Here is a 13718-nt window from a genome sequence, read left to right as displayed (position 1 = left end):
ACAACATCGATACAAACAAACACAAAAGTGAGGGAAACGGCATGTACAGTAACCAACAAAAAAGTACAGTACGCGATGAATTGTTTATTGTCAATTTTCTTGATGTAGTGTTCTAATACTAGTGGTTGGCTAACCATACAAAAACCAATGTAGGGTTTACATGTAATGGCGGGATACAGGCACTCCACGAACAATCTTCTTAACATTAAAACACATATAATGTATTTATACAAAGAATGGGTTTTGTCAATAGGATTTAATAATAAAATGCGATTTTTGTTTTATTCTATTTTAGGACATGTATCTTATACACACATAACTTTGCACAAAAAGTAGTATCGTTTTATGTGGACAATAAATAAACTTGAAAAGAAAGATAACGTTTGGCCATAGTCGAAGGGTGGGTTCGAGATTTCTTTCATCCAATCATATTTCGACTACTGATGCGTTTGAGCCAATCATCGAGGGTCACAGGCGGGGATTATGACGCTATAAATATCGTTGTTGTAGCGCTGCGTCCCGCACAGAGCAGCACAGCATACAAGCACGGTGGACGGACGTCGGCAGACCAAGTCTCGGTCAGCTTCTTAGAAGATAAACTTAAGGTAACGTTCAGACACTTTTTTTTTTGTTTGTAATTACGGAATTTTTTTAGTGCCATTGTAATTTAAGTCCTAATTTAATTGCCTATTTCGTAAATTGGTGATCGAAACTAATGAGGTGTGTGTGTGTGTGTGTGTGTGTGTGTGTGTGTGTGTGTGTGTGTGTGTTGTCAACAATACGGTGCGCGCCATAGCAACTAGCAAGGAGGCTAAAGCTAACTAATTTTAAAAAAAACACACACACCTGAAAACTAACCTATACTAATTATCCTTGATTTGAAGGCTAGAAGCTGTATTTTATAGTTGAAATGACTTATGAGACAGAAGAATGAATTTAAAATTTAAAAAAAAATAATAATCACAGGTTGGTACATGGCGCCATTTTGCTCAGTTGAAAGAGAAACGTGACTATGGCTCGTATCATAATGGTGGCGTTGCATTTTATGAGCTTGACGTGCAACCTTTACACCTAACCCCACATTCACTTTGAATGATCTAAATAGGTTAGTGACTTGTTTAGTCGACGCACGTTTTCGTTGCGTGACCACAGTGGCTTGATTGGCGCCAATAATTGTCAATCCGAAATCATTGTAGTTCAACTTCATGGTTGTATTTTTGTCGTTGTTTTTCTTTCTTTGCTAGTCAAAGTGAATAATGGCTCGTACCAAGCAGACCGCTCGTAAATCCACCGGAGGGAAGGCGCCCAGGAAGCAGCTGGCCACAAAGGCCGCCAGGAAGAGTGCGCCATCTACCGGTGGAGTCAAGAAGCCCCACAGATACAGGTACTAACCTAGTTTTTTTTAAACAAATGTACAAAGATAATTTAGTCATCAGAATCAGAATTTTACTCTCACGGCAACATTCGTAGACTGTAGTATAGGAGGAACCATCAGTGTTTTAAAAACAAATGCAAGAGCAGCCTTCGAGAGGAATTAAAGGAAATTAAAATCAAATGAAAGCAAGAAGAAAAAAAGTGAGTCTTTCCTGTTAGTCTGTGATAACTATGCAGTGGGAAATGGGGACCAGGAACGGCCAAAGATCAATGAAGAATTGATCATAATAGCTGTAAATAAATAAATAAATAAATAAACAATCTTAAGGGATGGGGGGTCAAAGACTTCAAGTAAGCGGGGAACTGGCTGAGCAGATGGGAATGAAGTTTTCTGTGAAATGCGATGGGATGCTGAACTGTGAATATGCGGGGTCCAATTAAGCTATAACAGTATGTATAAAATTAGTGCAAGAGGAAAGTATATACATAGTGACATTGGATTGCTATATTCTAGTGTGTGTGTGTGTGTGTACACACCCTCGCCTGTCCAAAACATCACTTTCTTGCACCCCTGTCAAATACAAAAAAAACACAAATTGCAAATGGGGGATTTTGCAAAACGGCAGATCCTCTTTTTTTCCCCCACTCTTTTACCCCATTTGTTGGAGAATAATTTCAGACTTCAATTTTGGCACTTCGTCTTCTTTCCTAGGCCTGGCACTGTTGCCCTACGTGAGATCCGTCGGTACCAGAAGTCCACCGAGCTGCTCATCAGGAAGCTTCCTTTCCAGCGTCTGGTCAGGGAGATTGCTCAGGATTTCAAGACGGACCTGCGATTCCAGAGCGCGGCTATTGGAGCCCTGCAGGTACGCAAGCACCTTCTTTGAATTTAGTCCAATGAATCAAAAAAACATTGTTCAATTGTGACTTTTTTTTGTTGTCAACTTTCAGGAGGCCAGCGAGGCTTACTTGGTGGGTCTGTTTGAGGACACCAACCTGTGCGCCATCCACGCCAAGAGGGTGACCATCATGCCCAAGGACATCCAACTGGCCAGGCGAATCAGGGGGGAGCGTGCTTAACTTTTTTTTATTAGGATGGGTTTTGGGGAGTGGGTTTGGTTAGTAAAACTGGTTTTGTAAATTGTGAACCATTATCAGAGTGTGTAGCTCCCAGTGTCACATTTTTATCTTTTTACTTTCACTCTGTCATTCACTAGTAGTGCTTCATGTTCATATGACAAACTCATTTCTCTCTGCCTTTCTCAGGGCGATTTATCTTAATGACGTTTTGTAATCCTGTGTGCATGCCATGGGATCTCCTCCTGTAAATAAACTTTCCACTACCTCAACTGGTGTCTTTTGAGTTTGTGATCCAGGGACATGAAAAGACAACTGCTTAGGTAACATTTGCTTCATCCAGAAAGATCAGACGTCACAGCTAATGTTTATGCTGTGAGGAAACGTTCTTTTCTTTCTTTTTTTTAATTACCAAACTGGTGCATGAGTTATGCCCTTTGGAGAGACTTGGAGAATGGATGCTATGGCTAAACTTTAAAAGTTTTAATCAACATAAGTCTATATAATTTAAATGCGGCAAAGCGAAAATAACCATGCAGCAGTGACATCACAATTACATACCAGTCAAGGCAATGAGCTGTAGCATTTACATACAATGGTGCAGATTAGGGATGGGCAAATTCAAGAATGCAGTGCAGACAATTATTGTGGCTACATTCTTACAAAACAAAAACTGCCTCTAGGCAGCACTGATCTTGAAACTGTAAAGAGAATTTTGAAAGATGGAGTCCCAATTTTTATTTTTTTCTGAAGCAATCTGTCATTGGCAAAACCAACAAGATGTCCACAATTTAGTGTCAAAATAGTATGTTTGGAACAGCCACTTTAACCTGAGTACAAAGCACCAAGAATTTTCCAAATCGGCTGAGTTCCAGAATGTTTTGGTTTTTTTCCTGTCAGGAAAAAAAATGCCTTGTGTGTGACTGACATTGCTTATCTAAAATCTGGTCAGACATCTTTAGAGTAAAACTTTTAAACTTGATTTCAATGTCTCACCACCTTTTTAAAACATCCAATAAGCTCGTACGGGCCGAAATTACTGTGATGTTTCACACGTCGCTTCCCCTAAAAACTCGACTTAACACAAATGGGACATTTCACCAGAAGAGCAGTGTGGGCAATCGAATAAGTCAAGTACTTTAATAATTATTTGTGATTTTAGAAGTGTTAGAAGCGCTCAAATAAAAATTCCACAAAAATGGCTGCCACTTGTCACTAATAAATATAAAAAAAACTATATACTGTTACATTCCAGACATATTTATTTTTTCTCATTTTCTTCATTGGAGACCAATCCAGGTAAATGCTGGTAAAGTTCCTTTTCCAGCTGTGCGTCAATGTCCGTCTCTTCTCTCAAGGCGCACCAGACCAGGAAGCCCACAGCGATCACACTGAGGGGCACCACTTTCCACCAGGGGCGTTTGTACTGGATCCCCAGCGAACGGTCCACCTTCCAAGTCCTGTGGCTGGCCTTGCTGATGGAGAAACGAACGGGCTCATTGTTGACCCCCTCCTGGGCGTCTTCTCCAGGCTTCTCGGGCTTGGCCAGCAGACGGTGGCTCACGGAGAGAGGCCGCGCACTGCTGACGAAAAACATGTGATTTTATGATTTCATCAGAGTCGGGCGGAATCCTCACATCTCCAAAATTCATATTTTTCCTACTCATTGCCATGCTCAAGCCGACCCCCCAAGTAGACAAAAAGTATTTCACAAAAGCAAAAAAAAAAAAAAAAGTTTCATTTTATAACTGAAATGTCTTCTGTTACAGACTACGTTTGACTCTAAATTTGGTCAAGTGATTTTATATCTTTGATCCAAAAATCTTGTGCTCTAAATTTTAAGTGTGGAGTCTTTATTATGATAGTATTTGTCTCTGGTAGGCGTCACAATAGGGTTGGTCTCCTAAGTCTTACCTTTGACCTTTCCTAATGTATGATGCCAGGGGACAAATAGCAGCTTCTGACAGCCTGAAAAAAAAATATTATCTTTTACGTGTAATATTAGCCTACAGTATGAAGTTGTCGTAAAATACATGACAGCATCCAGTTGTTTTCAGGATTTCCTCACATGTTGTCCAGCACTCACCTCTTGCTCACACAGACGTGACGAAATAACGTCGACGCCGCACGACTGAAGGTTTTGCTTGTCAAACCAGTGCAAACGTGTGCCATTGTAGCATACATTCGGTGCAAATGGTCATTTTAGGACACGCAGGTCGATGAAAGCGGACAGTTTGCGTTGCTTTACAACACAGGTCATGTAACACAGGGTGGTACGACCGATAATTAATTCCGATGCCTTGCAATGCAGTCCTTTAGCAATGGTTCCTACCCATACCTCACACCGTAACGGTTTCGCATTATGGAGTACTTGTTTTGTCAAGTATTTTTTTTTAGCGTTGGTGAAACACAATGTGTTTCGAGATTAGATATTTTTGCCTTTTAATTTTTTTTTTAAACTGGTAAAATGTTAACATGATGCTTTTAAACACTGTTCAATCCAACTATTGGAGGGAAAAAATGTCTTACATTTTTGCAGTTCTTTGTTCTTATAAATATGTCATTCATCACGTAGGACATAAAAATATGTGTATTTGTATAAAATCTATGAGAGTCAAATTATTTTAGGGAAAGGCAAACTCGAACCTCCGAGATACGCAGTCAATGAACGCCTCACAATGTCGACCAATCACAAAACCATATTTTCATCCAATCGCGTTTTTTCTTTTGCATAGAACGTCACATCCGGGTTGTGCTACATGCTAGGCAGCGTGTTTGTCTCAGCGGTACTACAGGCTGTTGTAAGTAAAATACCTCTTTTATCGGAATAAATGAACATAGAAATACTTTTATTTAAATTATAATGTGTTGTCGTTTGGGTTGTTTTTTTTTGTCAGCACGGTGCCATATGTTTTCTGTAAGAACTGTAACATCCTCCGTTATTCGCTGAAACACAACATTACTTTGCTAGTGGCATCTTGGTGCTAAAGAACTGTTGGAGTGAGTTGAGGAGGATTAGTTGCAGGTTTTTGTCCTACTTCATTGTACTGTCCTGTGAACCTTCTAGCACGTTTGCGTTACTCCTTTAGATTGTTGTCACTGCGTGTATATATTTTGTTTACCTCTTTTCATTTAAAAGTACCTTTTGTTTGTGTTTCTTGTAGGACTTTGATCGTCTCATGGCTAAAGACAAATCACAACAGAAGCCCCCAAAGAGGGAGAGGTTTCCTCCAAGGGACGATGAGGTTTGTGTGGAGCAAACCAAAAAAAGCAAAAGCAAAAGGAAGAGGTTGGAAGTAGAAGTGAGTGGAACAATAATGTTTTCTTGTTGGAAAAGACAATTGCATTGTTTGGGGTCAAGAGAAATTAAGCAAATCCCACAAGGGCAAAAAAACAAGAAGCAAAACTCGATTTGAATTATGTCATTGTCATTTGCTTTTCTGGTCATTGATTATAATTGGACATCAGATTTTTCTGAAAAAATCTGAAATGTTATTTTAACTCCCTATCACCCCGTCCTACTTACAATCATTATTTTTTTTGACAGCACTTACAGGCATTTTTTTCCCCCTCTTGCCCAGGAGGCTCCAGTCCAAATTCCAGACATCACCCTTACAGTAGAGGAAGACCAAAACACTAAAGTCAAGGAGCGCAAAAAGAAACAAAAAAAAGCGCAAACAGAGACGACAATGCAAATTGAGGTATGACTCATTTAAAATACATTTATGTGGCGCTGTGATAATGTGGCGTTTGTTTTTGTGCCACTGTCCGGTCAACATGCAAAGTGTGACAGCAATGCTTACAAACGAGGAAAAACAAGTTCAGACAGCCCTGGTCTAAACTCTCAGAACTTCAGCAATGTGGTGAGAAGGAAGTCTTTTCCAGTTTGAAAACAGTCGACTCCCTGACAATTGCTTTAATGCCCAAACACGTCATTATTTTTAAGCTTAAAAATGACCAATTCATAACAATAAGGCTTTTTTTATTTTTCCAAAGAGAGTACCTTGGAGTTTCCTGAGTTTTGCTACACAGCTGTGCCTTGAGATACAAGTTTAATTTGTTCCGTGACCACGCTTGTAGCTCAAAACATTCGTATCTCAATTTTTTTCCCCGTTTGAAATGAATGAAAATGCCGTTAATTGTTCCAGCGCCCCCCCCCCCCCCCCCCCAAAAAAAACCAAGAAAAAAATGTTGGGATGTTTTTAATAAGTAAAATGGCGCTCTATAATATTGTACTTGATGAAAAGTTAAAGATACAGTAATGACATGATTAAATAGATAAAAATGCAAACTGTTTGCAAATTTTTTTTGGGGGGGGGGGTTTAAATTCAATCAACATTGTGCCACTCCTTCTGATGTGCGCGCCTTGGCCACCTGGGGGCAGTATAATACAGACATGCAGATCAACATGGGGTTGGTCAAACCTCCTCAGTAAACTGCAGTAATATTAATCGTTCTTTGCAGAGGATGAAGAATATATGCCTGTGAAAATTATATCTGTCTACGTTGTTCCACTGTTTGTGGTCAAATATCCATTGCTTAAAGGGTTATAACAACGTAATACCGATGCTATTTGTTAGCCCGTGGATGACGTTTTGCATTATTTGTTAGCATTAAGCTAAATGGACTCATCTAAAGTGAAACTCTGTGGTTGTTTTAAAAACAATTGTAATTCAAAAAACTTCGACTTGGTGGGGCAATGAAAAGATTGAAGCCTCATTTTTGAGGTCGGCCACACTGTTGCTTGTTGTGAAGTGGGTTTAGTTCACTGCCGCCATACAGCGCTTGTATCTCAAATTTTTGCTTGCAAGTCAAAGCGAAAATTCTGCCGAGCGACGGCTCATATCGCGAGTCAGGTCACTCGTATCTTAAGGCACCATTGTATAAGATTTGAGTCATGGAAGCGCTCCTCTGCATACATTTTGTGCTTGAGAAGAAATGAAGTCTTCCTGGACGAGAGCCATTCGGAGCTCTACGACTCAATGTCCTGCAGGGTGTCTGTGATCTCGATGTGCGGCGTGATGATGTTCCTGTTGGGCTGAGCATGCGCCGGACACGGGCAGCGATCGGCCGCCCGCCTGAACAGTCCGACCAGCCTCTCTCGACTGGGCCGATGAGCGAACGGCACCAGCGCCAGGCAGGCACAGCTCCCCGCGAAGAAGACCAGCTCGGCCACGCTCACGAACGCCCGCTGCCGGTGGCTCAGCTCGCCCCGCGCCTGGGTCCGCGCTGCCCTCACCAGAGCCGCCGCGTAGAAGAGGTGGCAGAACAGCAGCGTCACGCTCACCGCCAGGAACACCGGAGTCTGCTCGGAACCCGAGAGAAACCTCCCGTTTGATTGTCTCTGTTGCACGCAGCCGCATGTCAGAAGTGCCAGCTGGAGAACGTAAGGGATCAGAAAAGCCAAGCACAGCTTTGCGACGGCATACGAAACTCCCGCGTGGACCGGATCCATAAAACAGTCCGTCTCCTGGCGAAGACCGTCGCTCAGTCCTCGGACGCCAGCCAGAAGCAGAGAGATGCAAACGGACGGCAGGACCACCAGAGCCGCGCAGATGCCAGGCCTCCTCAGAAATCCGTTGGACGGCGGGTCGAGGGCGAGACCGTAAGCCATCAGCGCTAAAACCAACAGGCCGCAGAGAGACGCCGTGTTGATGGCGAAGGAGAGCGCGGCGCAGCCCAACGCCGCCGTCCTCAAGCTGTGAGGACGGTGCACCACGTTGTAGAGGGAGAAGAGCAGCAGCAGCAGCTGGAGGCCGCAGAAGGCCCAGAGCAACCGGTCCAGCCAGGTCACGCGGCGCCGCGCTCTCCAGGTGTCAACGAAGCCGTAGAGCAGGAAGCAGCCAGCCACGAAGGCCGTGGCAGCCAGGACAGCGTACGCGCGGTTGGCCGCGGAGATCAGGTCGGCGGCCGCGATCAGCTCCAGCGCGTCCGTCGGCGACGGCGTGGAGGCGTTGACCACCGCGGCCGAGCTGTTTGGCGGCGTTTGCGTGGCGTGCTCGCCAGACTGGAAAGGAAAAGTACATCAAGTACGGCTCCCCGTGTACCACCATCATGACTCGACAAAATAATACAACACAACAATTAGATGCAGTGGCGTAAAACGAGTCAGGTTTTATTCCTACAAGTTTGTCTTTATAAAATTAATCATACGCAGCGGCGCTTGCGAGCTCAAGTAACGGGACCGATCTGTTTGGTAAATTGTTACGACCAGGAAAGATGCTTTTCGGGGTTGTCGGCATAGCTAGCAAGCTAACTGCACGCTGCACTGAAAAAACGTTGAATCTACTTCACTTCAACATGTACATCGGTTACACACGAATAAAATGTGGTAAACTATCATATTTTCTTTTTAATTTTCCGTTCTCCTCGAAAAGGATGTCGGTTTACCACATTTTAATCATTTGCAACCAATGTACATATTCAAATGAAATAAATCCCAAGGGTTTGTTTGTTTTTTGTTGTCTTGTGCCAGCCTAGAAACCCACAAGCAAAGGATATTCTATCCAATTCACAGTAAAAAAAATTTTTTTTTTTTTTACTTTTAAAGGCATACAGGAGTTGAATCAGCACCTCAACTTTTTTTGCACACAAGCATCTGCACTTCTACTCAACCAAAGCATGTGACTACGTTTGCCACCTCTTTCGGTCAAGAGGAACTTAACTGTCTGCTCAGCTGCAACACGTTTCCACTTACCATTTTTATTTTTTTTGTACGTGTGTGTAGTTGTCGTCACTCACTCGTCTCCCGTTTTTTTTTTATCTCCCGACTCGACGGCTGCCGCTTGTGTCCGAGCCAAGCGGGCTGACAAAAGAGACGAAGATGCTCGTCGCGGGGACGCAAGCGCTCACGACGAAAGATGGTTACACTTCTGCGAGCGGCATCCCGCCAGCATATTTTCTGAGTGACTTCGTGGCCATGTGATCAGAAAATTTTCCGCCCCTCTTTTTTTCCTTCCCCCCTCTCTCTTTTCTCACCTTCTCCGCTTCGCCTTGCAGACCGAGGACCGTTAAATCCGAAAACATACTTGCTCCCTTGTTTCGCCTCCCCTGAGGATCGAATTTTGTTTTTGAAGCGGGCTGTATTGGTTTCTTTTTGTTATTATTATCCCCCCCCCCCCCCCACACCAGTATTAGTTGCTCTACATTTTTATTCATGAAATTTGAAAAATTGGATTCAACTGACAAAAAAATTCAATAAAATTTGTAATCCAGCACCATGATGTTGCGCATTGCACAAAGTATAGACCGCACACTAAAAATGTCTACGGTGTTGCAAATACAGGAAACGCCCTGTCAACCTGCAAAGCAAGAGGAAGTGGGGTTTTTTGTGTGTTTTTTTTTGGTTTGTTTTTAAAGCTTTGCTTCTACTTGGTTTTACAAATTGCACTCGGTAGAATTTCAACTCAGGAAACTGGCTGCATGGAGAATAACGGCAGGAAAATATACGATTTTTTATTCAAAGACAGATGGGATTTTATTTGATTGCTGATTTATTTGTATTTATTTTACATGCGCTATAATAGCAGGAAGTATGAGACCAAGATCAAGACCAAGATCATTTCAAAACTTTTCCCACCATTAATCTGACATATAGTTTGTTCAACTCAATAGATTTTTATCATTTCAAGAGCGGACGTTGACAAACATGAGATCATTTGGATGCAATAGTAAAACCACCTTCTTCTACAGTGATATTGAAAAATAGACCAAGTTCGCTCATTTAAAACCTTTTTCCACCATTTATGTAACCTAACATTTAACATTTAATCATGTAAAGCACCTTCTGTATGAAATGCGCTGTATAAATAAATTTTCTTTGCTAACACATTTCCCCACATGCGTTGGGGAGATTTTGTATTTTTTGTATGGTGTCATGAAAGTTGATTCTAAACAGATACCAGTTTTGAGGATGTGCACACTTTTTCAACCACATTTCTGTTGTTTATTTTTAGCTTCCCCTCTTGAAAAGATAAACTAAGAACATTTGAAAAGGTCACATTAATGGTGGAAAGAGTTTTAAAATGATTTATCTTAGTCTCATTCTTTATAAGACTAAAACCTGGCATTTGAGCAGGGGTGTGTAGACTTTTTATGTCCACTGTATGACGCTCTGGAAAGATCGGTTTCTCTGATGTTGCAAATTTTTGCAGTGTTTTTTTTTTTTTTTTTTTTTTTACAGAGCTGTGTACTAGTGTTTTCATGGAATTGTGTGGGTAACCCCAAACATTTGGACAGTAGTGTAAATACTTCAAAACATGATCTCTATTGGTTATAACTGTCTTGAACTTTTTGTTTTGCTTTCCTTGCGATAGATTTCAGATCCAGCCGACGCTCCCGAGGGAGAGGAGGACTTGAGCCCGGAGGAGAGGCGGGTCCTGGAGAGAAAGATGAAAAAGATCAGGAAAAAAGAGGAGAAGAAGAGGCTGAAAGCAGAGGGGATTAGCTCTCCCAAAAACGAAGAGTCTGGGCCCACCGCGTCCCAGCAGGCCCTGGATTACCTCAGCTGGTAAGAGCCTGGTTTGACTTCTTCTTTTCGACACAAAAAACACGATGTCCCACTCGCAAGGTGCTGCTTCGAGCCCAATGTACTGGAAACTCTTGTGTGCAGATCACATCCCGAAATGTGACATCTAGTGGTACACCAAAGAATCATTTCGGTTGTATTGAACTTTTTTAGGTTCAATACCTTTGCATTTAATCTTGAAGAACTGTTTGTTTTTAAACATGTATGTAGGTACAATTTATTTCACTTTTATGTGCAATACATTTCATGTAATCATTAGTTAGGTACAATTTCCTATTTTTTCATATTTAAACGGAGTACTAAAGTTCAAACTGATCATTTTTTTTGAGGTGGCACTTGGTCTACAAAATTTGAGAACCACTGCCTGTAGGAATCAAAAAGTTGCCTTTGTTTTAGAAAAAGTTAGGTTACGATTGTGAAAAAAAAATGTATTCATGAAAATATAGTCTATTTCTTTCAAGAAAAGAGTCCTAATATTTATAGGAAGAAAGCCGTATGTTATCACGGTATATACTGTACATGTAATCAAAGATAGTCTTAATATTAAAGGCAAATTTTCACAAGGGAAGAGAGTCATATTGTGTGTAAATAAATGAATTTGAAAAAAAAAATGCTTTATTTTTGTAATATCACACCTTTTTATCCTGGAAAATATGCCTAGTGTATTCTCTTAAAAATGGGACTAAATTCTCCCCAAAAATAAATGTTATCTTATCAATCATATCTGAGCTTTTATTAGGACCAAAACTAAAGTAGGGACTAATCGGTTTATTATGTTTGCTTTATTGGAGCACTGATACCCAAATGTAGGTATGCCTTTTTTTTTTATTATTATTATTTTTTTTAATAACGAATACTACATAATTTATAGTAAATGATTTTGTTGGCACCCCAGTATGAGAAGCACCCCGCTCCAAATCCTTTGTTGTCTTCGCAGCTGGGCTCACAATCGTGCCGGCTGGAAGTTTCAGAAGACACGGCAGACGTGGTTACTGCAGAACATGTTTGATTCTGAACAGGTACAGTAAATGCATCACACGTGTCATCATCTGTTTACGGAAGAAGCTTTACACCCTAATATTCTCATTTGATTGGGACGTTTTTGACACGTTTTGCAAAAAAAAAAAAAAAGAAGAGAAATGTGTATTCAACGCTGTATGTCCTGAAAATCCAGGGAAAATTTGTTTTCCATTCTGATTAAAAATATGCTAATCTAAAAAGAATTATATACACTGCCACAACTGTTTAAAAGTTTGGTGTCTTTATTTTTAAATGTTTTTATTTTAACAACATTAACATTGTCCAAGTTATATTTCTGATTATCTTCGTTGAAAAAAAAAAAAAAACATCTTAAAAATAAAAAAAATTCTGTGTGACACACAGAGAATATTAGAATATTAAAAAATATATAGTTTTACAGATTATAGGTCGTATTAATGGTGGAGAAAGGTTTTAAATGATTTATATTGGTCTCATTTTATATCACAAAAATCTTACATTTGGGGTGTGTAGACTTTTGATATCCACTGTATGTATGTATGTCAGATTGCACTTTTGTGATGGCTAATCAACGGTAACAGTAAAGGGAAAAAGCAAATTTCAATAAGTTTTTAAATTCTTCCTCCTCGTTCAATCAGATTCAAGATGAGAAGTTCTCGGCGCTGCTGCAGTACCTGGAGGGGCTCCGAGGGGGGTCGAGAGACACCACAGTCCAGAAGGCCCTCGTCGTGGTCCAAGAATCGGGGCGAGCGCCTGAGGATGGAGACGTCCAGAAGAGGGCGCGCAGAGCCAGAGAAGTCATCCAGATGCTTTCCTAATGACCACACTGATCTCAGAACAAAGTCAATGACAATTAGGATTCCGATTTCACATTGTATGTGTTAAATTGCGCATACTGTATGGTTACATTTATACTGGCTTATTGGAGGCCTGGAAATCTGACTGATGATGTCATTGGTCACCTTGTTTATACTTAATACTTGTTATTAAGAGTCATCTAAAAAAGGGAATAAGGGTTGCAAAATGAAGGGAGTTGGAAACTTTGCATGGGAATTAACAGGCATAGACGAGGAATTTCCTCCTCTTTTGTTCCTCCATGCACTCTTTTCAAACTTTCTTGCACACATTTTCAAACGGTAATCACAACACTTTATGCTCGCGCTTGATCGCAGCGTAACGGAATTTACCTACTTTACACCCTTTTCAACCTTAATAAGGAGACATCTAGACGTCTAGATGTACATAAGGGTGACTCTGCTAAGACTATTCAATACAGTGACGGTATTTTACTACATTTTGTAAACAATTAGAGTACTTTTTAAGAGAATGTTTTCCGCTTTTTGGGGGGGAACTAACACTGACACCAGAAATGTTCTTGTGATAGTAGTCTGTAAAACGTAGACGACGTTTTTCTGAATTGTATTTCCAAAACTCAATATGCAGCATTCATTAATAAATATGAAGAGCACATTAGATTAAATATTTGTCATTATTCCCAGCAGTTTTTCCAACATGCTATGTCTCACATTTCTCAGCCAATTCAATCTACTGCAACTTCTAAATATTCACAGAAGTCAGGAGCTCTCGGGAAGCATTTTTCCACGTTCATGAAAAAAATAAAAACAAAAAAAAGAAATCCTATTGAAATTTGTCAAATGAAATTTTACAAATGTAAGTAATCCTTCCACATTTCTCAACCACTTCAAACTTCACATTCACAAAATTCCAGTTTTGTTGGAAG

At 40.7% G+C, this 13718-nt stretch overlaps 4 protein-coding genes and 1 long non-coding RNA gene across 10 annotated transcripts; 3 read left to right on the top strand and 2 right to left on the bottom strand.

The window, feature by feature from the left end:
• Positions 1 to 469: 469 nt before the first annotated feature.
• h3f3d (H3 histone, family 3D) lies at positions 470 to 2723 on the top strand. Its single transcript, XM_061755739.1, has 4 exons — positions 470 to 605; positions 1245 to 1384; positions 2087 to 2240; positions 2326 to 2723. The coding sequence occupies exons 2-4, from the start codon at positions 1257 to 1259 to the stop codon at positions 2452 to 2454; spliced, it is 411 nt and encodes a 136-aa protein (XP_061611723.1). The 5' UTR covers positions 470 to 605; positions 1245 to 1256; the 3' UTR covers positions 2455 to 2723.
• Positions 2724 to 2919: 196 nt separating this feature from the next.
• On the bottom strand, positions 2920 to 4779 carry LOC133469109 (ubiquinol-cytochrome-c reductase complex assembly factor 4). 4 transcript variants are annotated; one of them, XM_061755735.1, is made up of 3 exons: positions 4538 to 4779; positions 4366 to 4419; positions 2920 to 4034 (listed from the first exon to the last, which is right to left on the bottom strand). In XM_061755735.1, the coding sequence occupies exons 1-3, from the start codon at positions 4633 to 4635 to the stop codon at positions 3713 to 3715; spliced, it is 474 nt and encodes a 157-aa protein (XP_061611719.1). In that variant the 5' UTR covers positions 4636 to 4779; the 3' UTR covers positions 2920 to 3712. The 4 variants fall into 4 exon arrangements, with proteins under 4 accessions (XP_061611719.1, XP_061611720.1, XP_061611721.1 ...); XM_061755736.1 differs by having other exon boundaries at positions 2920 to 4031; XM_061755737.1 differs by lacking the exon at positions 4366 to 4419.
• A 344-nt stretch (positions 4780 to 5123) lies between these two features.
• LOC133469487 (uncharacterized protein C7orf50 homolog) lies at positions 5124 to 13450 on the top strand. Of its 3 annotated transcripts, none has more exons than XM_061756639.1 (6): positions 5124 to 5252; positions 5616 to 5696; positions 6033 to 6152; positions 10767 to 10960; positions 11916 to 11997; positions 12616 to 13450. In XM_061756639.1, the coding sequence occupies exons 1-6, from the start codon at positions 5211 to 5213 to the stop codon at positions 12793 to 12795; spliced, it is 699 nt and encodes a 232-aa protein (XP_061612623.1). In that variant the 5' UTR covers positions 5124 to 5210; the 3' UTR covers positions 12796 to 13450. The 3 variants fall into 3 exon arrangements, with proteins under 3 accessions (XP_061612623.1, XP_061612622.1, XP_061612624.1); XM_061756638.1 differs by having other exon boundaries at positions 5616 to 5753; XM_061756640.1 differs by lacking the exon at positions 6033 to 6152.
• On the bottom strand, positions 6201 to 9288 carry LOC133469483 (uncharacterized). The gene is made up of 2 exons (XM_061756635.1): positions 9149 to 9288; positions 6201 to 8458 (listed from the first exon to the last, which is right to left on the bottom strand). The coding sequence occupies exons 1-2, from the start codon at positions 9149 to 9151 to the stop codon at positions 7424 to 7426; spliced, it is 1038 nt and encodes a 345-aa protein (XP_061612619.1). The 5' UTR covers positions 9152 to 9288; the 3' UTR covers positions 6201 to 7423.
• LOC133469490 (uncharacterized) lies at positions 6210 to 10279 on the top strand. Its single transcript, XR_009785714.1, has 2 exons — positions 6210 to 6314; positions 9002 to 10279. It is a non-coding gene; the product is annotated as an uncharacterized LOC133469490 (long non-coding RNA).
• Positions 13451 to 13718: the final 268 nt, after the last annotated feature.

This window comes from Phyllopteryx taeniolatus, chromosome 19, assembly GCF_024500385.1.
Source record: "Phyllopteryx taeniolatus isolate TA_2022b chromosome 19, UOR_Ptae_1.2, whole genome shotgun sequence".
NCBI classification, from domain to species: Eukaryota; Metazoa; Chordata; class Actinopteri; order Syngnathiformes; family Syngnathidae; genus Phyllopteryx; species Phyllopteryx taeniolatus.
The sequence above is the reverse complement of the archived record's forward strand: the minus strand, read 5'-3'. Positions and strand labels throughout refer to the sequence as shown.

What these genes read in the sequence shown, in the direction of transcription:
- h3f3d (XM_061755739.1), top strand. Translation starts at nt 1,257, where the DNA reads ATGGCTCGTACCAAGCAGACCGCTCGTAAATCCACCGGAGGGAAGGCG. An exon ending in AAGAAGCCCCACAGATACAG is followed by an intron (nt 1,385 to 2,086) that starts GTACTAACCTAG and finishes CTTCTTTCCTAG; the next exon opens with GCCTGGCACTGTTGCCCTAC. An exon ending in CGGCTATTGGAGCCCTGCAG is followed by an intron (nt 2,241 to 2,325) that starts GTACGCAAGCAC and finishes GTCAACTTTCAG; the next exon opens with GAGGCCAGCGAGGCTTACTT.
- LOC133469109 (XM_061755735.1), bottom strand. Translation starts at nt 4,635, where the DNA reads ATGTATGCTACAATGGCACACGTTTGCACTGGTTTGACAAGCAAAACC. An exon ending in CACGTCTGTGTGAGCAAGAG is followed by an intron (nt 4,420 to 4,537) that starts GTGAGTGCTGGA and finishes TTTTTTTTTCAG; the next exon opens with GCTGTCAGAAGCTGCTATTT. An exon ending in TACATTAGGAAAGGTCAAAG is followed by an intron (nt 4,035 to 4,365) that starts GTAAGACTTAGG and finishes GTTTTTCGTCAG; the next exon opens with CAGTGCGCGGCCTCTCTCCG.
- LOC133469487 (XM_061756638.1), top strand. Translation starts at nt 5,211, where the DNA reads ATGCTAGGCAGCGTGTTTGTCTCAGCGGTACTACAGGCTGTT. An exon ending in GGAAGAGGTTGGAAGTAGAA is followed by an intron (nt 5,754 to 6,032) that starts GTGAGTGGAACA and finishes CCTCTTGCCCAG; the next exon opens with GAGGCTCCAGTCCAAATTCC. An exon ending in ACATGTTTGATTCTGAACAG is followed by an intron (nt 11,998 to 12,615) that starts GTACAGTAAATG and finishes TCGTTCAATCAG; the next exon opens with ATTCAAGATGAGAAGTTCTC.